General features: G+C 36.7%; 2 protein-coding genes across 37 annotated transcripts in view; one reads left to right on the top strand and one right to left on the bottom strand.

Annotated features, from left to right (window-relative positions):
* Positions 1 to 24,352, bottom strand: part of CACNA1C (calcium voltage-gated channel subunit alpha1 C) — a 729,498-nt gene extending 705,146 nt beyond the window's left edge. For 22 of the 29 annotated variants that reach the window (XM_009217708.4, XM_009217709.4, XM_017946458.3 and 19 more), the window contains exon 1: positions 23,776 to 24,351. In XM_009217708.4, the coding sequence (XP_009215972.2) occupies positions 23,776 to 23,914 (139 nt within the window). In that variant the 5' untranslated portion in view covers positions 23,915 to 24,351. Of the gene's footprint in view, positions 1 to 23,775 lie in introns of all 29 variants that reach the window. The other 7 variants (XM_009217701.4, XM_017946457.3, XM_017946456.3 and 4 more) reach the window with 1 other exon arrangement.
* Positions 1 to 27,626, top strand: part of DCP1B (decapping mRNA 1B) — a 58,592-nt gene that overhangs the window by 10,376 nt on the left and 20,590 nt on the right. For all 8 annotated transcript variants that reach the window (XR_002515951.2, XR_002515952.2, XM_021923236.2 and 5 more), the window contains 2 exons: positions 750 to 877; positions 27,074 to 27,140. Coding sequence is in view for 6 of the 8 variants with exons in the window: in XM_021923236.2 (XP_021778928.2) it covers positions 750 to 877; positions 27,074 to 27,140 (195 nt within the window). In the remaining 2 variants the exon portion in view is untranslated. The remainder of the gene's footprint in view (positions 1 to 749; positions 878 to 27,073; positions 27,141 to 27,626) is intronic.

The following is a 27,626-nucleotide window of genomic DNA, read 5'->3' as shown; positions in this document are numbered from 1 at the left end:
ACTCAGTATGATTTGGATTCTTTTCTGCCTGGCAGAGTAGGCATTCAAGGTTTATTGAGTGAAATGAAAATAAAACGTCACTAAATGTCACATTTTTATAGAGAAAAACTTCTATAGTGGTTTATCTGTGAAGCTGTTTGCTTTGCATTGAAGAAAACAAAGTATCTGCCCTTTGCACTGTTATGTAAACTTCTAGTTCAGGCTGTGTCCTCACAAACTCATTGTTGAGAGTTGATTCATATGGCTAAGAGATTTTGCAGCCTTCAGTTTCAGACTGACACTTAACATTTTCTATGAAAATTTTCTTCATATAATTGTGATGTACACTCTAATATTAACTACCAAGATTGTTTAAAAATATCTTTAATTAATTTAACTTTTAAAAAGTATTCTTTAAAAGTCAGTAATATTTTAAAAAGTAGTTACTCTCTCTTAAAGGAATTTACAACGTAGGTAAAGAAATAAACAAACAACAACTGTATACACACATACACACACACACACACACACCCCCCACAAATGAAGTGTGACTCAATTTTACCGAATGAGTCATCATGACAGTGCTGCTGCATTACATGGGAATTAGTCCATAATGATGCCAGTGGTGGAGAAGTATGTGTACAGGCTGCTTGTATAAAGCTGCATATACAAACAAAAGTTGAGAGACACATCAGAATGTACTATACTGAAAATATAGCATACTAAGCAATTTGTCTATTGATCTCCCGCTGACCCCTTGTGATTTTTAGGTCTGCTTCTCCAAAGCACGGATTCACCATTATGAATAGGCTGAGCATGGAAAATAGGACAGAACCTATTACTAAAGACTTGGATTTCCAACTCCAGGACCCTTTCCTTCTCTACAGAAATGCCAGATGTGAGTCTTTCTTACTACATTGGGTAGTTTTACATCTGAAGTTTGGCCAAGTGTTTAAAATTGTACAGTGTATGCTATTGTGTTTGCATTTGGTATCAGTGGCTATGGGGGGTGGTCAGCATTTTAACAAATGCTAATGTTTAGGAAATGCATGCCTAACTGATGGAATAGATGCTTCCTCAGAAGAGTTTAAGTGAATATAAATATGATGATATAAACCTTTAAACTCTGTCTTTTGAAGCTTTATGGATTTGTAGTGTGAACCCATTGCTGATCTTAAGCCTGAGCAGGGCTGGGTGAGGCAAGTTGTTAGTGAGGAGACTCCAGAGAGACACATAGGTGGCGCCCTGAACGAAGAAGTGACGAGTCTGCTATGGCACTTTTTCTTGATGTATCACTTTTGGCCCAGTGTGCTGACAAAGTGTTTGAGGGCCTGTGTTGTAGGAGTGCCATCTTCTGAATACAAGTAAATAAAAAATCAAAAGTCCAAAAAGTTTCTTTCCGTCATTAAGAATTTAATAACCCTTTGTAATGTGGAAGTCATAGTAGGTAACTAAATAGTCCTTGTCAGATTTGAAATGAAGTAGCCATCACCTTTCTAATACTACAGTTTACTCTCATATCGTTTTCTGACCACTTGTGTTGCACTGCTGGTCAGCCCAGAGGAAGATTGCTGAAAATATGCCAGTTGCAGGGACATCTCCACCCACAGAAAACAAGAACATAATATATAAATATGTATGTGTGCACATGTGTGCACACACATGCACCTTACGCTTTGTGGACAGCTTTCATAAAGACCTTGCAGTGAAGAAATGTTTGCTTTATATTTTTCATCCTACTCTTTGAACTCAAGATACAGGAATTTGCCTACCATATACTATTCAGTATAATTTTAATAGTGAGTATAATGTAAATAATATTTGACATTTTAACCCCAACGCATCATTAAGATGCATTAAAATGATGCTATATATAATTGTCATAATAGGTGGTCATCCTGTTATTTAGAGAATAAATTTTTATGAGAGGAAAAAAATAAAGCTATTGAAACTATAATATGACTTACTAATGGCAGGTCCTGTGAAATGAAGTTTTGCAATATAGAAAAATATTGTGTTTTCTCCTCATGTTTCTTTGCCAAAAGGTACACTTTATCAATTGTAGTTGATTACTAAAAGATTTGGATTTCCAACTCCAAGACCCTTTCCTTCTCTACAGAAATGCCAGTTTGAATTGTTTATAGTTTGAATTGTTTTGTGTGCTTATAGTTATGTCAGGTTTTTTTAAGATTATTAGATTTTATGTCAAATTAATATATAATTTAAGTCCTAATAAAATAACTACAAAGTTACCTATAATCATCATTTTTGGTTGCTTTTATTTTGGATAAATACATGGTCTGGTCAGTTATAGGTAATATTTTAAATTCTTATTATATATCACGTATTAACTACTATATCAAAAATATAAAAATGCAAACTCTCTTTAATGCATCAATTTAAAAAATAACCTCCTTAAGTCCCACAGGGTTTCTCTGATAGGAAATACTATTTAGATCTAATAAACATACACTTTGGTTCTCAGCATATGCAGACCACTATGATAGTCACTAGCTGCTATGGCTGTTTAGCACCTGCAATGTGGCTAGTCTGAACCGAGCTGTACTGTGAGTGTCAAATAGGCACCAATTTTCAGACAGTACCAAAAAAAAAAGTTAAAAACCTCTATTATTAATTATTTTATATTAACACATTGAAACGACAATATCTTGGATAAATTGGGCAAAATAAAATATATTATTAAAATTAATTTCACCTGCTTCTTTGAATTTTTTAATTTAAAATAATAGATGTGGCTCACGTTCGTGGTTCACCTCATATTTCTATTGAACGGCACTGTTCTATTTTAATTTGTTTTTCATATTTTCATTTATGTTTCCATATTTTATAATGATTTTCATTTATTTTACCGTATTTAATAATCACAGTTTTGTAGACATTTTCACTGCCATTTTGCAGATGAGAAAACTGAGACTCAGTGAGGTGGCAGACTGTGTAAAAACCCACAGATTCTGATTTCACTTCCATTGCTTTTTCCACACCACAACCTGACCTGCTCTACTATTAAACATGGATGCAAATTTGGGATGCATATTAAAATGTTGCTAATGAATTTCCATACAAAAGAAGTAGAATCAGTTGAACAACAAAGAGTGAAAGGGAATGGATCTATTTACTTTTCTGAATTCATTTTGCCTTTTTTTTTTTCTCCTTTATATCTGATACTGATTGCCTTTGCAGCCAGAGTCATTTGGTTTTATGTTGTTTGCAAAAGCCTTTTCAATCCCGCTCATCAAAGGTACACAGAAGGGTTTACCACAGGTGCTGTCAGAGTCTCAGATACCTCTTAAACATTTTAATACAATTCAAATATGTTATATAATAATTATGTATGGTTTACATATTCTTTGGTGGCACGTAGATTGGTCGGCCTTTCTTTGGGCAAGGAACTCAGCTTCACTCAGGATTTTTTTTTAAGACTGTTTTCTCAAGATATTCTGTATAGTCAAGAATCTCTCTGTATGGTCTTGGCATTTCACATTGGTTTATGTATATCATAGGCCATATTTGGGCATTTCAAGTAGACAAAGGTAGAATTGATAGAGGTTTTTGGTGAGGTTTTTTAGATTCATTAGGAGAGAAAAAAAAATCCCTTTCTTGAACTGGATGAATGTAGAAGAGCAAAATAAAGAAATGAAAATCCCAAATTCCCTTCATTTAATCAGTTAAAAAAAGATGCTTGATAAATAAAGTAACTTCATTCAAACACAAAATAGATTACTTTATTACAGAAAAGGGTTTATACATTGTTTAAAGGGTTTAAACATTGTTAAAATGGGGTTTGACCTGTATGAACTTTAAAAGTAAATAAGATAGCTGTTAAAGTTAGGGCAAACATTTCATTCATTCATTTATTCAGCAAACATTTACTGGGCATTTACTGTCTGCCAAACACTACGTTCAGGCTTTATATGGGTTATCCTGTAACTTTTTCTTGGAAATACTATTACTCCTGTTTTATAAATGAGAATACTGAGGTTAAAAGGATTAAGCAATACACTGTGGTCCATGATTATTTTGAGATGGCAACACTATTTAAACCAAGAAACCTTAACTTCAAGACCCAAGGCCCAAGCAGTGAAGTATTAGCAGTAAATAATGCATCTGAGCAAAGTTTATCATTTACAAACACATAGTTATTTTAGAGTACACTCCAAGGTTTAAAAAGCAAGTTTTTTTAGCCTTGAGATTCAAGCATATATCAGTTATTAGAAAGATTCGTTTTTACCAAATTAAAAACTAATTTAACAAAAAGTTGAATTATATCACTTCTTTTGTAATGTTCCCCTATAGTAATCATTTACTGTATTTTTCATTTCGCAGCTAAATAAGATACTAGCATAGGGAAATATCATTTCCCAAATATAATACTTAGGTTATAGACAGCAATGACAGGGGGATTCCTTTCTTTTCTTGCTTTTTCAGTTGAGACGGGGTCTTGCTCTCTTTGTCCAGGCTGGAGTGCAGTGGCACAATCTTGGCTTATTGCAGCCTCCAACTCCCAAGTTCAAGCAATTCTCCTGCCTCAGCCTCTGAGGAGCTGGGATTATAGGCGTGCGGCACCACGCCTGGCTAGTTTTTAGTAGAGACAGGGTTTCACCATGTTGGCCAGGCTGGTCTCAAACTCCTGACCTCAAGTGATTGCCCACCTTGGCCTCCCAAAGGGCTAGGATTATAGGTGTGAGCCACCATGCCTGGCCCCTTTCCTTTCCCTTTCTCTTTTCTTTCCTCTTTCCTCTGTTCTGTTCTGTTCTTTAGAGACAAGTTCTTGCTCTGTCACCCAGGCTGGAGTGCAGTTGCATGGTCATAGCCTCATTGCAACCTTGAACTCCTGGGCTAAACCACCACACCCGGATAATTTAAAACAACCTTTTTAGAGACAGGATCTTGCTGTGTTGCCCAGGCTGGTTTCAGATTCCTGTCTTGAAGTGATCTTCCCACCTCAGCCTCCTGAGTAGTTGGCATTACAGGCAGGAGCCACCATGCCCAGCTGACAGGGAGATTTCAGAGCTAGGCCAACAAGTTGAATATATTATTATCAACAGTTATAGGATTGTAGTGAAATTCTTTTTAGATGCTGGATTTTATTGCAAATGTAAACCTGAAGTTTAGATCAAATCAGAAAAGACAAACTTAAGATATTTAGGACCAAAACTATTTTAGAAAACTCCTCCTAAGTCTTAAAGTGAATTTACCATTTTGGGTAGTATTGTATTAAAAAAGAAATGACAGTTTAAGTCCTTGATTAACATTTATAGGATCTGGGAAAAACTGCTATAAATAATGGAAATAGTACCCTGAATGAAAAGGAAAATTACAGATAGCCCTCATCTTCTAAACAGGCATCTTCCAAAAAGTTACCTTTTAAAGTGATTGGCTGATAGGCTTTTGGGTAAACCATGGCAGAGTGAGCATACTCCTGGTTTTCCTGAAGTTCTCTTGAAATGACAGTGAAAAAAAGACATAAACCCAAAGAGTGGAGGATCCATTTTACGAAAGAGATGGAATAAACAAGAAGTAGGAAGCCGTGCCCTGATAGCTTCATTGTACACAAATATGAGCTCTGCCTCCTCACAGAGGGTTGTTGATCTTTGCTCTGTTGGGTCTACCACGCATTGACCCACCCTGCAGTAGGATAATACGTACTCACCTTGTTGTACTCAAGCATGGCTATACTAATTGCTTTGGCCAGTGAAATGTGGCTGAAAATATGTATCACTTCTAAGCAAATATTTTAAGAACTAGCTCAAGATTTACTGCCTTTTTTCCTTCTGCCATGATGACCAGCAATATTCCGGGCAGAGGCTGCGTTGTCAGCCTAGGTTCTGAAATGAAGATAACATGGCACGGAGGTAAAAGTGACCCATGATGGACATGTAGCTTGTAAGAAATAAACCTTTGTCATTGTAAGCTAGGCCATTGAGATTTTGGTGTCATTTGTTACTGTAGCATAACTTGGCCTATTGTGACTGATATACAAACCATCCAGGAAGAAGGGAATCTCCTAGAGCAAAGATGAAGAGTCCCATAATGACCCCTGTGCAACTGGAGGGGATTTAAATTAAAGTCAAAGGGTGAATTGCTTCAGGAATGGTATCCAAGAAAAAATTCACAACTGATAGTTTGAATCTATTGGGACATTTACAGTTACTTTTTAAGAGTTTGGTGCTGATATAAGGAGCATTGAAAACTAAGGGGTAGGGAGACAGAAGAAACACTTTAATTCCTGGGAAAACAAAATATTGAACAAAAAAGGAAATCATAGTACACCATGTAGCTCTGCAAATCATAATACACAGTTAAAGACACTGAATATGAAAGCCTTATATTGGAAGGATGGGGTTGTATGTGGTGTATTTGTGTGTGAATTTGTGTGTATTGTAAGAAAACTGAATCCTCTTGAATCAAGAAATGCTACATACATGATATATGGGAAAGGGATTTAAATACCATAAGAAAAATTAGATGAGAAATGGAGAGCAGAAAGAACTGTCATAGATATAATTTAAGTTGCTTTTAAGGAGCAGTAATCAAGAATGGAGTGACTAGAGAAGGATTCTATTTGCTATAAACTTCATAGTATTAGTTAACTTTTAAAATTATGTACATGTATTATTTTCATTAAAATAAAAATTAAAAATCTAATTGGTTATCAGAATATATTCTCTCATAAAAAACGTAATTTTAGTTGTGGTTAGCTTTCCAAGTCAACTCACAAAAGCCTTTTTAGCCCAGTATGCACCTATTTAAGAGTAGTATACTAGCATTATAATGATGTACATATGAAATATAGCACTAGCATATGTAGGATTATTTCTGTAGGAAAATCCATTCAAGAATAAAACTGTGTAGACGCCAAGAATATAATTTCCTTAGCAGCAGGGCAGAGTACTTCTTATTCCCATTTGTATTGACAAGTCATTTGTAAAGCTAGGAGTTCCTGTACGTTTTTTTTTAAGCATGTGTGGTAATAGTAAACCTTCTGAAGTCTTCGTAGCCATGCTGCTTAATTCTGGAGTGGTTCTGTAGCTTCTCTCCTTCTTTCCATCCCCACTTCTATTCCAGTTCAGGCTTTCCTTATGTGTTACTTGGGACGTTTCATAACCCCCCATAGCATAAAGGGACTGAACTTCCGGCATCATCCAAAATAGAGTAAGTTCACTACAATGTATCTCTCCCACTGTTTACAACTAAAAGTTCTGGGCAGATTCCAAAAACAACTAACTGGGGCCTCTGAAAGTAAATGACAACAGACACACTGAGGAGAGCAATCGGAACTTGAAGAAAAACTGCTATGGTGGTGAGTTCCCGGCTTTATTCTTTCCTCTTTTATCAACTGGATTTGACAGAAGAATGTGCCAAGTCACATAACTCTAGGAAAAAAATAACAAAACCTGAGAGAAACTCCTCTTTCTAAAAACTTCCCCCTTTTCTTTCCCTACCTCCCCTTTTCTCTTATATCCCTACCCTGAAGCCAGTTGCGGGGAAAGCTGAACTGCCACTGTGGTGGTCATGGTGGTGGCACAGGCACCCAAAATCCCAAGAAAGAGCCTGTCTCTGCCCCTGTGGTCTGAAGAGTGTGAGGAAAATCCCATTATGTATTTCATTTTGGTTTTCTTTTGCTGCACAGATTGCCTGACAGTGTGAGAGTCTAAAACCCTGAGACAAACCCTGACTTTGTAGCCGGAAGACTGGGGAAAAAGGCCCTGACAGCTGGCGAGTGGGAGTGACTCTAGAGGAGGGAGCTGGATAAGGAGATCTCCTAATTCTGTCTAGGAACTGATGCAAACCCTGGGTCCGCCTGTGAGCTATATACATGTAACAGAACCCAGGAAATAACAACAGCTTTGAGAATTAGCTTACAATATAAACCATTATTCCAAATTTCCGACTAGTATATGTATAGGGCAGACATAAACACTTTTGAAAATGGAACTGAGGGCCGGGCGCGGTGGCTCAAGCCTGTAATCCCAGCACTTTGGGAGGCCGAGGCGGGCAGATCACCAGGTCAGGAGATCGAGACCATCCTGGCTAACACGGTGAAACCCCGTCTCTACTAAAAATACAAAAAAAAAAAAAAAAAAATTAGCTGGGTGTGGTGGCGGCGCCTGTAGTCCCAGCTACTCAGGAGGCTGAGGCAGGAGAATGGCGTGAACCCGGGAGGCAGCTTGCAGTGAGCAGAGATCGCGCCACCGCACTCCAGCCTGGGCGACAGAGGGAGACTCGTCTCAAAAAAAAAAAAGAAAAGAAAATGGAACCGACATGGAAGCGCCATCCACAGACAGCAAGGCAGAGCTTCTCACCTAAACCTCACTGAATTGATGCTTTCTCCAATATACAGAATGAACATTCTCCAGAGGGTTTCAAGAGGACTCTGCGTCTTACAAAAGAATAAAAATGTCCAGGGTGCAATCCAAAATTACTAGCCAGGAAAATATGCCAAACTCTCAAGGAAAAAATCAGTAGCCACCCTGAGATGATCTGGATGTTAGAATCATAAGATAGTGACATTAAGATAGTTATTACTATGCTCTGTGGGGTAAAACTGGATACTCTTGAAATGAATGGAAAGATAGAAATTCTTGGCATAAAAAATAGGTATAAAAAATAACCACATGGAAAATTTGGAACTGAATAATATACTATTTCTTGGATGGTCTTAATAGTAAAATGCAGATGACAGTGGAAAGAAGAGTTGGTGAACTCATCGATAGGTCAATAGAAATTTCCAAACCTGAAGAATATAGAGCCAGATGTTTGTAAAAGATGAACAGGGCCTTCAGAGATCTGTGGGGCAATATCAGAAGGTCTAATTCGTGTCATTGAAGTCTAATGAAGAGGAGAGACTCATAAATATTTGAAAAAATAATATCCAAAACCTTTCCCAATCCAGTGAAGGAAACAAATGTATGTAGATTCAAGGAACTCAGTGAATCCCCAAACAGAATAAACCCAAAGAAAACCATACCCATGACATGACATTTAGTCATAATCAAACTGCTGAAAAACAAAGATTTTTTTTTTTTTTTTTTTAATCTTGAAAGGAAACCAGAGAAAATCATTGTGTTACATCTTGGACAATAATGTTTTGAATGACTACAGATTTCTTATCAGAAATTATGTAGGCCAGAAGACAGTGGAGCAACATTTTCAAATTTGGAAATAAAAGAGCTATTAACCTAGAATTCCATTTCCAGCAAAAATATCTCTCAGGAATGAAGGTGAAATAAAGACATACTCAGATAAAGGAAACATAAAAAGAAGTTGTTTTTTTTTTTTTGCCAGAAGACCTGTTGTAGAATAAATGTTAAAAGAAATTATTCAGGCTGGAAGGAATAATATCAAAGGGAAAGCTGGAATTGCAGGATGAAGTAAGAACAACAGAAATAGTAAATATATTGGTTACAAGAGATTTATTTTTTCCCCTTTCAAATTATTTAAAATACATATGACTGTTGAAAGCAAAAGTTACAACGTTGTCAGGAGGAGGTTCAGTGTATACGGATGTGAAACGTGACAACTATAACATAAAAAGAGAGGACAAATGGACACTTATAGAGCCTTTACATTCTATTTGAAGTGGTAAAAGAAAAACTCTAAGTAGACTGTGTAAAGTTAGATATGTATATTGTAATTCTTAGAGCAACCACTAAAAAGAAATATAGAGATACAACCAAGAGATCAAATAGAATACTAAAAAAATCAGATAACCCAAAAGAAGACAAGAAAGAGGGTAATAGGAGAGCAAAAAATATGACAAACATTAAACAAAAAACAAAATGGCAGACCTACTCAAGTTCAACCATATCAGTAGTTACGTTACATGTAAATGGGCTAACATAGTGATTAAATACAGAGATTGCCAGATTGGATTAAAAAAGCATGGCCTAACTATATGCTTTCTACACAAAACCAGTTTTTTTTTTTTTTTTTTTTTGAGGCGGAGTCTTGCTCGGTAGCCCGGGCTGGAGTGCAGTGGCCGGATCTCAGCTCACTGCAAGCTCCGCCTCCCGGGTTTACGCCATTCTCCTGCCTCAGCCTCCCGAGTAGCTGGGACTACAGGCGCCCGCCACCTCGCCCAGCTAGTTTTTTGTATTTTTAGTAGAGACGGGGTTTCACGGTGTTAGCCAGGATGGTCTCGATCTCCTGACCTCGTGATCCGCCCGTCTCGGCCTCCCAAAGTGCTGGGATTACAGGCTTGAGCCACCGCGCCCGGCCCACAAAACCAGTTTTAAATGTAATGATATAGATAGGTTAAAGGTAAAAGGATGAAGAAAGATATACCATGCAAATACTCATGAAAAGAAAACTGGGGTGTCTAGATTATTAACAGACAAAGTAGATGTCAGAACAATGAAAATTACCAGGGATAAAAAATGACATTACATAATGATGCAGGAATAAAGTCATCCAGAAGGCATAATAATTATTAATGTGTATGCACCTAATTACAGAGCTTCAAAGTGTGTGAAGCAAAAAGTGACAGAACTGAAGGAGAAGTTTTTGTTTTTTTTTTTAAATTCTGCAATTACACTTGGAGAATTTAGTGCTCCACTTTCTACAGTCAATAGAGCAAGAGGATAGAAAACAGGAAGCATATGGAAGACTTGAACAACACTATCAATTAAACACAGCTGTCATTTATATGACATGCTATCGAACGACAGCAGAATGCACGTGCTTCTCAAGTGCACATGAAATATTCCCCAAGATAAACCTCCTCGCAGGTCATAAAGCAAACCTTAAACATTTTTAAAGAATTGAAATCATACAAAGTATATTCTTGGGACCACAATAGAATTAAATTAGACATCAACAACAGAAAGGTATCTGGAATATCCCCAAGTATTTGGAAATTAAACAGCACACTTCTGAAAAACTCGTGTCAAAGAAGAAAGAAAATTAGAGAACATTTGAACTGAATAACAATGAAAATTACAATATTTCAGATGCAACCAAAGTTGGACTTAGAGGGAAATTTATACCATCAAGTACTTGTATTGGAAAAGAAGAAAGTTCTTAAATCGGTAATTCAAACATTCACTTAAAGAAAACAGGAGAAGAGTATATTAAATCCAAAGCAAACAGAAGGAAAGAAATAAAAAGAGGAGAAATCAATGAGATAAAAAACAGAAAAACTATTTAGAGAAAATTAGTGAAACCAAAACCTGATTATCTTTGAAAAGAATCAGTAAAACTGATAAACACCTGGCCAGACTAATGAAGAAGAAAAAAAGACACAAATTAGCAGTATCAGAAATGAAAGAGAGGCTATCCACAGACATTAAAAGGATAATAAAGGAGTACTATAATTCGGCAACTTAGATGAAATGGACTAATTCATTGAGAAATACAAATCATCAGAATTCACTCAAGAAAAATAGGTAACCTGAATAGTCCCATATTAAGGAAATCGAATTTGTAATTAAAAATCTAACAAAACTCCAAGTTCGGATAGTTTAACTGGTGAATTCAACCAGATATTCAAGGGAGGAATAATACCAATTCTACACAATCTCTTTCAGAAAGTAGAAGAGGTAATATTTTCCAGCTCGTTTTATCAGGGCAGCATTATCCTGATACCAAAACAGGGCAAAGGCATTACAAGAAAAGAAAATTATCAGTCAATGTCTCTTGTGAACATAGATATAAAAATCCTCAGCAAAATACTAACAAAATAATGTTTATAGTAGCATTATTCACAATAGCCAAATGGTGGGGAGAACCCAAATATCCATCAGTGAATGAATGGGTAAACAAAATATTATATACACATACAGTGGAATATTGTTCCACTTTAAAAGAGAATAAAATTATGATATGTACTGCAACATGAATGAACCTTGAAGACATCATGCTAAGTTAAACCAGACACGAAAGAACAAATACTGTATGATTCCACTTCTGTGAGGTACATAGAGTAGTCAAATTCATACAGACAGAAAGTAAAATAGTGGTTTTCAGGGGCTTCAGGGAATGGAGAGTGGGGAGTTATCTGTTAATGGGTACAGAGTTTTAGTTTGGGATGATGAAAAAGTTCTGGAGATGGATAGTGGTGATGGTTGCACAATATTGTGGATGTGTTGAATGCCACTGAACTGCATATTTTAAACTGTAAATTTGATGTTTTTAATATTTTAACACAATAGAAAAAGGAAAAAATACTAGCAAATTGAATCCAGCAATTCATAAAAAGGATATGTCATTAGCCTTATATTTCACATCTGGCTTATCCCCTCCATCCAAAACCACAGCTGGATTCATCTTCCTAAAGCACAATCCTAATTAAGTTGCTTTCCTTCTCAAAATCTTAAATGCCTACCAAGTAAAACTCTTCACCCAACATTTAAAGCTTGCTGTAGTCAGGTCAGTTTCCCTTTCAGGTCAAGTCTGCTACTACTCTTGCACGCTTGCCTAATGCTCCAAGTAAACAACTACGTACACACTTTCCCAGAATACTCTTACCTGCATGCTTTTAAATATTGTTTTTTCTCCTTGAATTCTCTCCCTCATTCTGACCAATCTCTACCAGATAAATTCTACTCATATTTCAAAACCCAGCTGGAAGTTTACCTCCCTGGATGTTTCTGTGATTCCCCCGTATAGCTGTGGTGTCTCACTGCAGCATATACGTCTTTTATGTTGTATTTATGTTTGCTTTGCTCATTTGCTATTGAGCACTTGTCTGTTGATACTGATTCTGTGTTGGATTTTGGAAGTAATGAATAAGATATATCCCTTCCGGCCAGGCGCGGTGGCTCACGCCTGTAATCCCAGCACTTTGGGAGGCCAAGGTGGGTAGATCACGAGATCAGGAGATCGAGACCATCCTGGCTAACACGGTGAAACCCCATCTCTACTAAAAATACAAAAAAATTAGCTGGGCATGGTGGCGCGCGCCTGTAGTCCCAGCTACTCGGGAGGCTGAGGTGGGAGAATGGCGTGAACTCAAGAGGCAGAGCTTGGAGTGAGCCGAGATCGCCCCACTGCACTCCAGCCTGGGCGACAGAGCAAGACTCTGTCTCAAAAAAAAAAAAAAAAAAGGTATCTCCCTTCCTCCTTATAGTTTACCATCCTAGCACAAAAGACAGACATGTAAACATATATGTTCAAAATAACATGCTAAATCTGAGCTAGAAATAAAGGCAATTACTAGTTGTGCTTATATTTTACCTTATGCATAATATTTTGTGCTAGTTTCTCTGTTAGAGTGCAAGCACCTTCAGGGCAAAGGTATCTTTCCAGTCCCCCCCCCATAGCACTGAATTCCTTGCATTAAATGTGCACAATTAAATATCTGCAATGAGTACTGAATTGCTTTATTCAAAGCTACTGATTAAACTTAACCTAAAAGTTCACAACTATTTCTTTTTTTTTTTTTTTTTTTTTTTTTTGAGACGGAGTCTCGCTCTGTCGCCCAGGCTGGAGTGCAGTGGCCGGATCTCAGCTCACTGCAAGCTCTGCCTCCCGGGTTTGCGCCATTCTCCTGCCTCAGCCTCCCGAGTAGCTGGGACTACAGGCGCCCGCCACCTCGCCCGGCTAGTTTTTTGTATTTCTTTTTAGTAGAGACGGGGTTTCACCGCGTTAGCCAGGATGGTCTCGATCTCCTGACCTCATGATCCGCCCGTCTTGGCCTCCCAAAGTGCTGGGATTAGTTTTTCTTTTGGAGCATTAGCCATTAGGCATTAAGAAGCCTCTGTGTTTCCTGTGTAGAAACTCAAAGCAGTAAGTAATTTTAGCAGTTTACCTAGGAACTACTCTGATTCTCAAGGTTACTTTAATATAGATAGTAGCAACATTTACCTAGAAGTTCCTAGAGGTAATTGTGAGTTGTGAGAATGCCATACATCCTCATCATGGGAAATTTAATAGTTCAAGGAAGAGATATGTAATGTGGGAAAATGTTAGTTTTATCTATGTGAACAAGATGATGTATAATGTATATATATAATATAAATTTTCTTTATAGAACTTTAAATTCTAAAAAAGCACTTTTATGGGTGTCTCCTTCAACTTGTTTTATGCTTATTGAGATACTGTGACTTGATATTTAAGAAGTTTATTCACTATTTTAAACTTGATATCTTAATTACGATACATGAAAACAGGTCACATCTCTGTTTCCTCCTGGCCCTGTTAAACATGGCCATGTGGTGTAGACAGAAAAGCTTACGCTATAGATGTTTTATCTGCAAATGAAATAAGAATTTTTTTCATTTTTATAGAAGCAATGAAATAAATCTTTATTAAAAATAGTTAAAAGTAGTATTACCAAACACTAGATTTAAAATGACACTTATAAGCATTTACTATAAAACAAAAAATGATAAATTTTACCTCATCAAAAGTAAAAGTTTCATCAAATTAAAAACTTCTGTTCTTAAGATACCTTTAGGAAAATGAAAAGAGAACCACAGACTGGGAAAACATACTGAGAACATGTACATATATCTGACACAGTACTATATTGAGAATATGTAAATAACACTTAGAAGTTAACAACAGAAAGACAAGCCAACTAAAAAATTAGCAAAATATTTGAAAAGATGCTTTAAAAAAGAAGATATACAAATACCAATAGTCATATGAAAAGATTCTTACCATTTTTCATCAGGTATTTTGAAGTTAATGCGTGTAGCAGTAGTTTCTTGCTTTTTATTCTGTGTAGTATTCCACTGCATCATTATAGTGCAGTCTGTTTATTCTCCTATCGATAGATATTTGAGTTATTTCCAGATTTGAGCTATTCTGAATAAAGTTACCATGAACACTTCCGTTCATGTTTTTTAGGTGAATAGGTATGCTTATCTGTCTTGGGTTTATACGTAGGAGTGAAATTGGTGGAGACATAGTGTAGGGGTTTGTTTAGCTTTAGAGATACTGCTGAACAGTTGTGTGCCTATTTATGCTCTCTCCAGTAATGTCTAAGACTTCCCATTTGCTCCACATCCTTGTCAAAACTTGATATTGTTTGTTTTTTTAAATTTTCTGGGAGTTCTGAAGTGATATCTCATTGTGGTTTTAATTTGCATTTTACCATAACAACAGATTGTATTGAGCGTTTCTTCATATGCTTATTGGGCATTGGAAACCTATGCAGATTAAAGCCCAAATAAGAATATCACATACTCCTTAGAATGGCTACAATTAAAAAGACAGGTGTTAATGAGGATGTGGAACAATGGAAACGTTGATACATTGCTTCTGAGAGAGTAATATGCTACAACTACTTTGGAGAACTATTTGGCATTTTCTTATAAACTTAAACATATAACTAGCGTATGATCCAACAAGTTCCATTCATAGTTATTTACTTTAGAGAAATGGGCCGGGCATGGTGGCTCACGCCTGTAATCCCAACACTTTGGGAGGCTGAGGCGGGCGGATCCCTTGAGGTCAGGAGTTCGAGACAAGCCTGGCCAACATGGTGAACCCCCCCACCCACTAAAAATACAAAAATTAGCTGGGCGTGGTGGCGGGCACCTGTAATCCCAGCTACAGCAGAGGCCGAGGCAGGATCGCTTGAGCCCTGAAGGGGGAGGTTGCAGTGAGCCAAGATGGCGCCGCTGCACTCCGGCCTGGGCGATGAAACCAGACTCCGTCTCAAAAACAAAAACAAGAAGAGGCCGGGCGCTGGGACTCACGCCTGTAACCCCAGCACTTTGAGAGGCCGAAGCAGGCAGATCACCTGAAGTCAGGAGTTTGAGACCAGCCTGGCCAACTTGGCGAAACCCCATCTCTACTAAAAAAAAAAAACAAAACTAGCCAGGCATGGTGGCGGGCGCCTGTAGTCCCAGCAGCCTGGGGGCCTGAGGCAGGAGAATTTCCTGAACATGGGAGGCGGAGGTTGCGGCAGGGAGCCAAGATCGCGCCATTGCACTCCAGCCTGGGTGACAGCGCGAGACTCCGAAGCACATGTCCACACAAAGACTTCTACACAAATGCTCAAAGCACTTTCATTCATAGTAGCAAAAAAAAATCCGGTAATAACCCGCATACCCATTAATAGTTACATAGATAAATTTTGGTATATAATAATAGAACACTGCTCAGCAATAAAAAGAAATGAACTACTGATATATTCAACAACATGAATTAATTTCAGAAACACGTTGAGCAAAGCAAGCCATCTACGAAAGAGGATATACTGTACGACCCCATTGATATGAAGTTTAAGAACAGGCAAAACTAATCTAGGATGATAGAAGTAAAAAATTGGTTGTCTCTGCTGGGGCTGGTGGTGGAAGTGGGGTGTGCTGGTTGACTGGAAAAGAGTGATAAAAATATTTTATATCTTGTTTTCAGTGTTGGTTACATAAGAGTATTTTATTGCCAACTCACTGAGCAGAACACTTTCAGATCTGTGCATTTTCTTTTACATAAATGATTCCTCAGTGTAAGAAAGTAGAAATAATTGAACCTTATAAAAGAAGTATTTAAATAAGTGAATATTTAAGGATAATTTTTTACCCTTCTTTATTTTCCTGACATTATTAGCCGCTGTTTCTGCTAACTCTGATCTCTGCTGTGTTGATTAGAATATTACATTAACTCTTATCACTTTGTGTCTTGGCTTTTTCAACCTGGAAATAAAGCAGTCCTTGTTCTAAAACACATCTTCAGTACTTTAAACCAACATGATACCAAAAGCTTGACATCAGCTGAAAGCGCCAAGTAATGTGAGGTAATAGAAATAGTTGAGTCTGCATTTCTAGTTTCCAGATCAGTCAGAAGGCCCTGCCCCCTTTCTCTGGGTTGTGACATCTGCTTTCTCCCCGTAGTCAGAGAAGCGAGGTTTCTTTTTGCCAAAAATATGGAAACTTGTACAACTTAATATTTTTCCTGAGTGGAAGGAATTAACCTTCCACTTCTCTCTTGAGAGTCAATTTTTTAAAATGTCATTTCCTAGCAAAGAGAAGCTTTAGCATCTACTCTGCAGTGCTTTCTCTGGAATGAAATGTATAAAAACAATACAGTTTTAAAATATAGTAGTAGGTATTTTCTTGGTGGCTATTATAGAACATATTATGAAGTATAAACTTGATTCTCTTCCAAAGCACCAAAGTTAAAGTGTACCTGTATATACTCATAGTAAATAATAGCAGTAAGAAAGTCAAATTTACAGAACAATGATGAGTCATAATTTGGAAACAATATTGCTCACTAAGAATGCATTTTGTAAAACGTTTTCTCTGCCACTATGTTACCATTAATTAACTGGTTGCTAATTATCTAGGCTATTGAGAAGGCAGTGGCATGGATAATAAATTACAGGCCCCTTATGGGCAGAGACCATATCTTATATTTTATTTGTATTCTGTGGTGCCAAATAAACACAGGAAATAAACAGATTTAGATAAGAAATAGACATGTACAGTGTACTTAACAAAATTCCTGAATCACTTATATTCTAGAATTGTTGTGTGTGTGTGTGTGTGTGTGTGTGTGTGTATATATGATGATTTTGTCTAGCATCTGGAACATCAGAATGCATAAGACAAAGCTTTGAAGGTATGCTGCTTAGAGTGATCAGGCAGAAGCCACAAAGTTGCCCAGCTTTCCAAAATGTCTTTCTGTTTCCCACTTCATTGTAGAGACTGAGAATGACACCTCTTCAACAAACCAGTAGCCACAGCTGAACTTTGTGATTCACCCTCTCCATGGCTGAGCATGCTAACCGATCTGTGCTTTTTAAGCTTTCTCCTAGGCTTCAGGCTACACAGAGGAATAGAAGCTCTTCCAACTTAACAAATTCTAAGACTTGGAGACTTTGTTATGTCTTTTCTTTACCTTGCAGTCAGTCTAGGCAATGATTACAAAAGCTATTTGGAAAGTTAAAAGTGAACTCTGTGTAAATTCATTACTAAGTAAATGAAAGACACATTATCTGCCCATAGATAATTGAAGGTTGTTTTCCATTCTAGGATATTTATTGGCATATTGATAGTCGCAAATAGTAGTTCGTAATCTTCTGTGAGTCACAAATCCCTATGAGAATCTGAATACTTTTCTTCTTCCCTTTTTTCCTTCATTTCTTCCTTCTTTACTTCCTACTTTCCTTCCTCCCCCCTCCCTCCCTCTCCCCCTTTCCTCAGACATATTTGCTTGACTACTGTGTGCCAGACATTGTTCTAGAGGGTCTACGCTTTGCAGTTTTTCACTTCCCAAAATGTCTGTTTGCATATATACATGACATTTTGCATAGAGTTTTAGGAATTTTATTGAACCCCTAAAGCTCTCTAGGGTCAAGAAACTAATATTTAAAGTAACTATATGGCTAAAAATACTTGACATTCTTACTAGGCAAAAACTTAGTATTTGTAGGAATAACAGAATACATTTCTCTTCGGGATCTGCCCAGCAAGACAAAATCCTCAAAGTAGACTCATTCAACTCATGAGCAGTATGGAATGGGAGCTGAGGAGTCTGACATTTCACACTTAGTCAGAATTGCTATAACCGATACAGTCTTGAGGCTCTCTTACTGTACGTGAGAGGAGTAGTTGGTTGCATTAGAAACTTTCAAGGACTCCTTTTAAGCCTGCACTTAATGAGAGAGGAAGAAGAGCCCCCAAAATTTAAAAATTATAATGTGGTCACTGAATCTTACTTTGTGTCTCTAAGTCTCCTTTGCCATTCTGACTGAAAAATTGATCTATTTATTATGCACCATTGCTTAGAGAGCTAATGTGTTAATATATGATGAAGGGTTATACATCTACTGTGACTTGAGTGATGAAACTTGTCACTCTGACCTTTAATCCAGAATGACTTTTTTGTTCTCTGTCAGTACTCCACTTAGGCTGAAAGGAAGGGATCTAAACTCTAAAGAAGACTATTCGTCTAAAGAACTGGTGTTCTGCCAGTTAAAGAAGGCTCTGAAAAATCTCAAGTAAAGCAGAATTTCACTCTTGAGCCTTGTGGTATCTCTGGATTTTGTATTTCTGTTTTTCTGTGTGTTGAGTTGTGACACCAGATAGTTCCTTGAAACACACACATAAGCAGATACACAATGTGGGTAAACAACCCTTCTCTTCACCCTGACCACCCAATTAACACAGTTTCTACTTTTCCGTCATAGCTGCTAGGGGACTCACGGAGAGAGCCTTCATGTGAATATATACATCTCTTATGTAACTTAACAATCTGACATGCTGAGGTGAGGAAAAACCCATGTGGCAAAGTCAGATATGGTGATTTACAGCTGCTACGTGAGAGTAAAATTAAAGCAAAGTCACTTGTTTTATCCTGAACGATAGAGACTATGAAGGTTCTCGGCTTGACCAAGAAAACATAGTAATGCTATTCAGATTCATACACTGCATCTGTGGCTTGGACATGCAGTGTATTTTATATTTTGTGTTTAAGAGAGCCCAGTTTAGCATGGTGGAAGCCTAAATCTTGGCAGAGAAAAGCTGGGTTCCGAAACATTTTCTTAAATGCTTAATAAGGAAAGCATCTTTTAGTTTCCCTACCCTTTATCTATAGTAAGTGGTCATTATGGCTATATAATGTATATTCTTTTAGATTCTGTGTTTTATATTACTAATTTTTGTCCAAAAATCATTTAGCAAGTAGTTTCAAATAATCAAGTTCTGGAATCATAGTAAATTTACTGCTTAACCCACAGAAGGAAAAATTATGGGTTTTGAAGAAGGGAAACAATTTTGGACAAGAATTTGTATTAGAATCACCTTATATATAGCTTTAGAGCTCTTATTTCATAGTAGAACCAAAACACAATGAAACTGTTTCAACATAGAGGGTTTTTGGAAAGAGTCTTTTGGAAAGTAGTATCTCCTATGTCTCTATTCACAGATTAAGGTAAAAATGAAAAAGTACAGAAACTCTGACTTTTCTTTAATCAGGAAGTAGCACTAGGTTTCTTTGGCTAGACTACTGCTATGTCAAATTGTAGAAATATTTCTGTGATCATGTGTTTTATAGTTAGGCTATTTTCAGCAGAGCTATTCCTATCATTGTTAAACACTCGATTAAATCATCTGATTCAAATGTGAAGAAGTCTGTTCTTCATTGGAACAAATTTTTGACCTGTAGAAATACTCTGTTTTAAAAATAAGCTTAAGCATAAATAGATATGTTTAAATATAACTTTCTCAAAAACTGCAATTATAGGAGACTGGATTCATTTCTATACATTGAGATTCACGTACGGTAATAGATTGTCAATGTGTTGCTGGAATAATTGACATGCATATAAATCTTACATTTTTCAGATCATTTAGGTACTTATATGTGTAAGCTTGAGATTACCATTATCAAACACGACTGGAATATGAATATCTTAGATTTTCTGGTAGACCAAAGTACTATTATTATTTGTCCTTTGTTTTTCCATAATGAAGAGAAATGCATGTGCTTTTGCAGAATTGTTGCATTCTTTGAGCTCTTAGTTGCTAGTGCCTAACAAGTAGTCAATCAGGAAAAATGGTATATGGTAGGGTTGTAATAATAAATACACATTAAATGAGTACATTAGTGCCTACATAGTGCTGAATCAATCGAAATATATAGTCTTTGGGAGCTCATAGCCTAATGACAGAATCCCATCAACATTACTTAAGCATAAGAAGATAAAGCATTTGAAGCAAAATAAACTCTCAGTGAAGGTTGAAGGAGAACAAAAGGGGTGATGTGAGGAGACTGTCCATGCTGAAGTCTCTAGCAGAAGGTGTAATCAATTGATAGAGAATTCTAGCATGTCTAATCCACATGTTTAATTGTTCCAGGAAGTGGTAATTATCGTATCAACAATTATAAGGATTATTGATGGTAGAAGAGCTTGAAGTCTTAGACTTCAGTTCAACTTGGCACGTATTTGTTGAATGTCTGCACATGCTGGTTGCTGTACTGGGTGTATTAACAAAGTCCTCCCCTCCAGTAGGTTATAGTCTAGTGGAGGGAACAGATTTATAAATGCTTAATTTATTACCTTTTTTAGTACAAGGATGTACAAAAAAAACTACAGGAGCAAAGAAAAAGTTGGGACTGTTTATCCCTAGAGGAGTGAGAAAGCCTGAGTCTTCAAGGATGAGTAGAGAGAAGGAAAAGATGTATTAGGGACTCCCTGCATGATATTTGTGGCCAAGGAGATTTTGAAATTTATCAGCAAGATTATGAACAAATGAAAATATAAATTTAAGTGGCCAATAAAGCAGAATAAGTTGTTTCTATTTATATTTGTTACAAACTGTGGACTTTTCAGCTTCCTAACTTTTAAAAGTTTATTTACTCTGTTATATCTCTTAGATTAAAGGAACAAATAAAACTAGGAAATTATTATATGATGAAAAAGATCCCATATGACCTCTGGTAAACCTGAGGGTAGTAGATGACCTCAAGTTTCCCAGTTTAGGAAGATAATGACCTCTGTGAAGATTAGGAGGATTGAATGATATAACATGAATCCATTATGAATTAAAACTTTCTAAAAGATTAAATCCATCTTTTACTGGGAAAGTAATAAATTCTCATTTATAGTTGGAGAGTACATACTAATTTAATCCAAATTAGTATAAAGCTTTAATTAAGAGAGTTTTGTTTGTTTTTAATGGCATTAACTTTCTAATAACGTTAATTTATTTAGAAAGGGGAAGGTTGTTACTACTGTTTCCCCCAAAATGTTCATGAGTATTAGTCACCCGTAAAATAGAAACTGCTTCTCATCTGCTTTGAACCTTTCATTCTTCCCAGGTCATGGGATCACTGATTTGTGAGGTGCAGTAAAACCATGTCATATGAAGAGAAGCAGACCAAGGGCCAAAGATAACAGTGCTATGTAGACTCTCAGTGGCCAGTGAAGATTTTATTTTACAAGATTGTGTCCGTGTTTGGTCAGTAAAGCTAAGGCGGAAGGTGAATGGAAGAACATTACTTTAAAGGCATTAGAAAACATGCTGGAGGAAAGCATTTTGAGTGCAAACATTCCAAATGGGGAAGAAGTACAGAATCCGCATAGAGCCGGCCAAACACGGCCTGTGTTTCCCATCTATGGATGCCAGCACGCAGGCAGCGTCACTGCTGCTCGAGTGTTTACTGCTGTGAAAACATTGCCACTACCAGAAAGCTTAATTCCCTTCCTCTTTCTTTTCTCTCTTTTTCTCCCCCTCCGTCCCTCCCTTCCTCACTGATCTCCCCCCCTCCCCTTCATTCCATCCTTCTTTTTTTCCTTTAGAGAGTCCACATGAACTTTGGTTTAAAAAGACTAATTCCAGTCTTTTATAACCAAGCCTAGAACTCAATCCAATATGTAAAAACAAATTTGAATGCTTCATCTATTTCATTTGAAAGGCTAGGAGAAGGACATATTTTAGGGGAAACAGATTAAACCAAGAAAAATGACTTTGGCTAGCTTGTTTAGCCTTGTTAGACCACAGATTCCTCATTAGGGAAATAGGTTATTGAACTACATGCTTCTTACCTGACTTCTGGCTCTAAAATTTCATGGTTCTATTTTTCTGTTTTTTTTTTTTATAATATCTTGAGGTCTTTCAAATGCCTAGTAACTGTGTGTGCATGTGTACTACCATATGCTAGTAAGTAGTCATCATCAGGATGGCCAAATTTATTAAAGCTTGATCTAGATAAATGGTACAGTAAATCAAGAAATACTATATTTGAATGAAATCTCAGAAACAAGTGTTTACACAAATATATGATTAGATGTTCTCCATCCTTACATTGAAAATACTATTCTACTCTTTTGAGAAAGACTTCATGAAAGGAATGGAGTTTGAAGGAATTTTTAAATTTTTGGTTTATCCTTAGATGCCCAGAAGAGGTTTGTGTAATTTAACACTCCCTTGTTTCCATGGCTTTCCAAGTAAAAAGAAGGAACTTAAATGCTTTCCTTGCTGGATACTAAGAAAAACATATTTCCCTATCCTTTTGAGAGGAATTAGTGAAATTATATTAGAAAGAGCATTACCAAATCAGATGTCCTGCCTATTTAAATTTTACCCGTGTAATTATGTGTTTATCATCCACTTCCTAATTGAATGGATATATATCTTCTTTTAAAAATTTACACAAACATTATCACATGTCCTCATTAGACAATTATAAGCTATCATTCATGATTTGGAGTTGTATGGTATCTGGGTAAAATATAAAACAAATTATAAATATCTTAAAAGAACAGATCGAACAGAAGTATTTATTAGGAACATAAACAAGATGAGGCAAATCCCCAAAGAACATGTAAAATGAACTAATGCACCATGCTAATAAGAATCAAAGGGTTACAAATGAAAATGTGCATTTGAGTGACATTGATACCACCTTTAATGGCCTCTTAACTAGCCTCTTAAAATTTGACCAGCTTTTTATTTTTCCACTGAAGAAATTTAAAAAAGAAAACACCACTATTGAATATAATCAGCTTGCTCTCTGCCTTGTCTTTGTGGACCTACAAAATCCAGACATGAAGTCTAATACGGAAATTTTGATCTCCTTGATCTTTCTGACAGAGTTAAAAGGAAAGTAAAAGATTGGTGTTTTATTATGTAAAGGCAGTATTGCATTGCCTGTTGCCTCAAACATCACTTTTTTTCAATTGAGAATTTCCAAAGAACGGCATAAACCAGGATGGTGCAGTTACAGGCAAAATTTCACAACGGTGTGTGGTAAATCCTGATTAAATATGGAGAGAGGAGTTCTTAGAGTGAGGCAGTCACATTCTAAGTATCATTAGAATATTTAGAGTAAATTTCCACATGTTCTTCCCACTCTTTATTTCGCTTTAGGGTTTCTTACCTCCAGGAGAGATGTAGAAATAGTTGAGTTGAGCTTCATGCACCAAAGTACCTTTAAACTTGACCTCCGTGTCGGCAGACAGGTGGCTGGGAAGCGGCTGGTATGCAGGCATACCAGGCTGAACAAAGGCTCGAAGCATTGTGAATTTCCAGTTGTATATTAATTGGTTGATTTTTAAAGCTAAATAATTATCCTGCTCATGATCTCTTGTAATTTTTTAAAACCCAGAAGCCATTCCTGCAGTAACATTTCAGTGCCACAAAAGTTTACATGGCCATATCATATCGCTGCAAGTTTAGGTTACAGTAAAATTACTTTTAAATTTTAGAATTCTAAACAATACAAAACAAAACACCTTCTTGCTTGATTCTTTTCAACCTTGTATTTTCTGTCTTCCCTGCTCTGCTCCCTGCCTATGTAGGGATGGGCCTCTCACCCAGTGGCTTTACGGGAAAACTTGGATTGAAATGTGAACTTCATGGTTTCTGTCAGCCTGTCAGCTCATCACCTCCCTAAGGCATGATGATCTCTGGCTTTTATATATCTCCACAGACTGCTTTGATAGACCCTCTTGTGTGGAAGAGTGATAGGTTTGTCCAGGGGTTGGTAGACCTTAGGGCTAAGAGGCAGGAAACTTCAGTTGGAATGCGAACTTTAATGGAATTCACAGCCTCTTTCCCAGGGGAATGCAGCTCAAGTTGCAAAACTATTTTAGGGAGAAGAAAGTTAGGCCCAGTTCTGCATTTTATCTTGGTGCCACTTTTTGGTAGCCAGAACTCTTGGTTAATGTTTCTTTTTCCTCCTTGGCTATTTAAATTTTCTGCCCAGACTAAACTGGGATCAAAAGAGTTATCTCAAAATGATCTCATTTTAATTTTTAAAGCCATGTTGCTTTGGAGATAAATGATTGGGTCCTAAAGAAGTCTTCACAGTGTCTTCAATAATTACTGCAAACTCAGTCTTTCCTTCATTTTGCTTTGACATCTGAAAGATGTTCCATGGCATTTTCCCTCCCTAAGTCTGCATTTCAGTTATCTCGTGGTAATGACAATGTCAGACTGTTTTTCTATTTGTATCAACAGTTTTCTTGGCATCCCACCCTTACGAAAGCCTAATTCCTTATGTCAAATGCCACAAATGTATAACATCAAACACAAGATGCCCAAAATATTCCTATTACTAGAGCCTACTCATGAGACAACAGTGGCTGGCTTTTCCTCTGCCGTTGGGCCTCGTGTTTCTGAGTTATGCTCTATTTTTCTCCCTTACTGCCACCTTTCTCCTTTGATAGTTTTGGAAAAGTCAGTCTTCAAGGAAAGAAAACTTACACTGTAACCAAAAAAATACACCAGGCTTCTAGTTTTGTGACTAAGGTTAAAGTCACCAAGACACACAAACATATTCAGATTTATTAAGTGATTGAACGTCAGTGATCCAGTCTGCTTTGACTTCAAGAACGTGAGGGTAGGCAGGTTAGTGTGGGAATCTGTGTAGGGAATCAGAGTAGGGAATTACTGTTGATGGACTGGAAGCAACCTTGAATATGAAGTTTCAAGATACACATTCAGTGATCTTGAGACAAAAGAGTTTTGTTTTGATGTAAAACCTCTCATAGCACATGGGCTTCAGAACTCAGATGTTCTTTAAAAAAAAAAAAAAAGTCAGTGTACCAAGGAGGAAAATGTGTATGTATTTTCACCTAAGAGAGTGAAATGGTCCTCTTCAAGGAAAAGCTGGAATCTTTTCCCCTACTTCCCCCCTACTTCACATGCAGGTAGGTAAGATAAGATAAAAGATTTCTGGTACACCGATAATTGCAAAACAAAGTTTAAAGCCCTATTGCCACCTTTTGGCAAGTTAGTAATTCAGATTCTTAGGTTCCTCTTTAAAACACCTGCTTAAAATAGCACTATACAGACCTTTCTTGTACCTTCTGATATCTGAATCATCACTGACGAGAAGCAGAAATTCCATGCCCACACATTGGTCAGGTAAGAGGAGAAAAAAGATGCAGTTAGAATATCACAGCTGTTTTAACAGCAAAATACTATTAATATAATTACGTGTTTGGAAAGTTTGAATTTGAAGTCTTTTTTCCCTTTTAAAAACATGTTTTGTTGGTTTTCATTGCCCTATCATAATATTGTTGCTATTTTCACTGAAGATTTTTAAAATGTGTATGTAGTTAATATATTACTTAGATGATTAATGCCATCAGATCCTCAACTAGTTAGTTATAAACGTCTTTTGGAGCTGTTTCAGCCTTTACTATAAAAGTGATATAGATAGGCACGTACTAAAGTGTACAACTTATTTGAACGTTATTAAATGAATCAATAGCAGGTATATTATGTCACAGTTCCTTTCATTACTAAGTGATGAAATCATAGTCATATCTAATCTTTCAGCAGGTGTAAATTTTCTGTACCATTTTGAAGCCAGAGATTTATTATTAAGTTTTATTTTTTCCAGTGGCCTCTCCCTAACTAACAGCTTACAAAGCCAGTTTTTCAGTTAACATGTTCCTGAGAGACGGAGAAGGGGAGGGAGGCTTCCAGGCATAATCTGAGTATCAGGTTTCTGAATATTTAAAAATAAAGACGAAATGTGTTTGTGAATGTGCAAATGGAGTGTGGAAACAATGATATCTCGAAGCCAGGAAGTTTAGAAATTGTGATTTCATTTTCAATCTGTATTCATTTGCTCAAGAAGATTTTACCAAATGCCTATTGTGTTCAGGTGCTATATTTTTAAGGAGAACACAGTTTATTGGCTATGTGTGGGTACGTATATTTGCACAAAACCACCACAGATTTCTCTGTGGACTTAAATTTCGATGCTTTTTTTTTTTTTTTTTTTGGAGACAGAATGTCGCTCTTTTCTCCCAGGCTGGAATCCAATGGCACGATCTTGGCTCACTGCAACCTCCACCTCCCAGGTTCAAGTGATTCTCCTGCCTCTGCATCCCGCGTAGCTGGATTATGGGCACCTGCCACAACGCCTGGCTACTTTTTTTTGTATTTTAGTAGAGATGGGGTTTCACCACGTTGGCCAGGCTGGTCTTGAACTCCTGACCTCAGGTGATCCCAAAGTACTGGGATTACATGTGTGAGCCACTGTGCCTGGCTTGACACTGCATTTTTAAGCTTTAACCCCAATGATTGTTTTTATTTATTCAATAATTGTTGAATGAATCAATTCAATACATACATTATTATGTATTTAAGATGGAAAGGAGATTTTTTTCTATTTTGTAGTTTTGAAGACGCTCATAATTTGTTTGATGTGTTTTTTGCAGTGTCCATCTATGGAATTTGGTTTTATGATAAGGAAGAATGCCAAAGAATTGCAGAGCTTATGAAAAAGTAAGTACTAAATGGCTAAATATTTTTCAGGACCTGGTACTTTTGTTTGTATTTCTAAGTGTATGTAACTATACTATACTCAACAGAATATATCTCCCACAGCAGCCCTTTTCACAGTGGTTAGGCAGACATTTAGTATTAATTAATAAATGAAAAATAGACATAAACAACTTGCCACATTTTTACTAGGTCATATTTATCATCTAGAATGATTCATTTTTTCCTGTGTGTGAAATATATATGAATTGTTCCAGATGGCAGTTTTCTTTAATATTTTCATTTGTAAATTAGCAGTTTTTTGCTTTGAAAAGTTATCAATATGCCTGTCAGTAAAAAGAACATTCAGAGCCATCCTAAATGCCTGCTCCAGATTCTGTAAAATCTTTCATCTCCTTCCTCCCCAAAGTGCTTTCCTTTAACTGTGTATACGTGTTTGTGGGAGCTCAGAAGTTCCTCCCGTGTCTCAGACACTGAGTTAAGGTAGTC

The sequence above is a fragment of the Papio anubis genome, chromosome 9 (genome assembly GCF_008728515.1).
Source record: "Papio anubis isolate 15944 chromosome 9, Panubis1.0, whole genome shotgun sequence".
Taxonomy (NCBI): domain Eukaryota; kingdom Metazoa; phylum Chordata; class Mammalia; order Primates; family Cercopithecidae; genus Papio; species Papio anubis.
The sequence above is the reverse complement of the archived record's forward strand: the minus strand, read 5'-3'. Positions and strand labels throughout refer to the sequence as shown.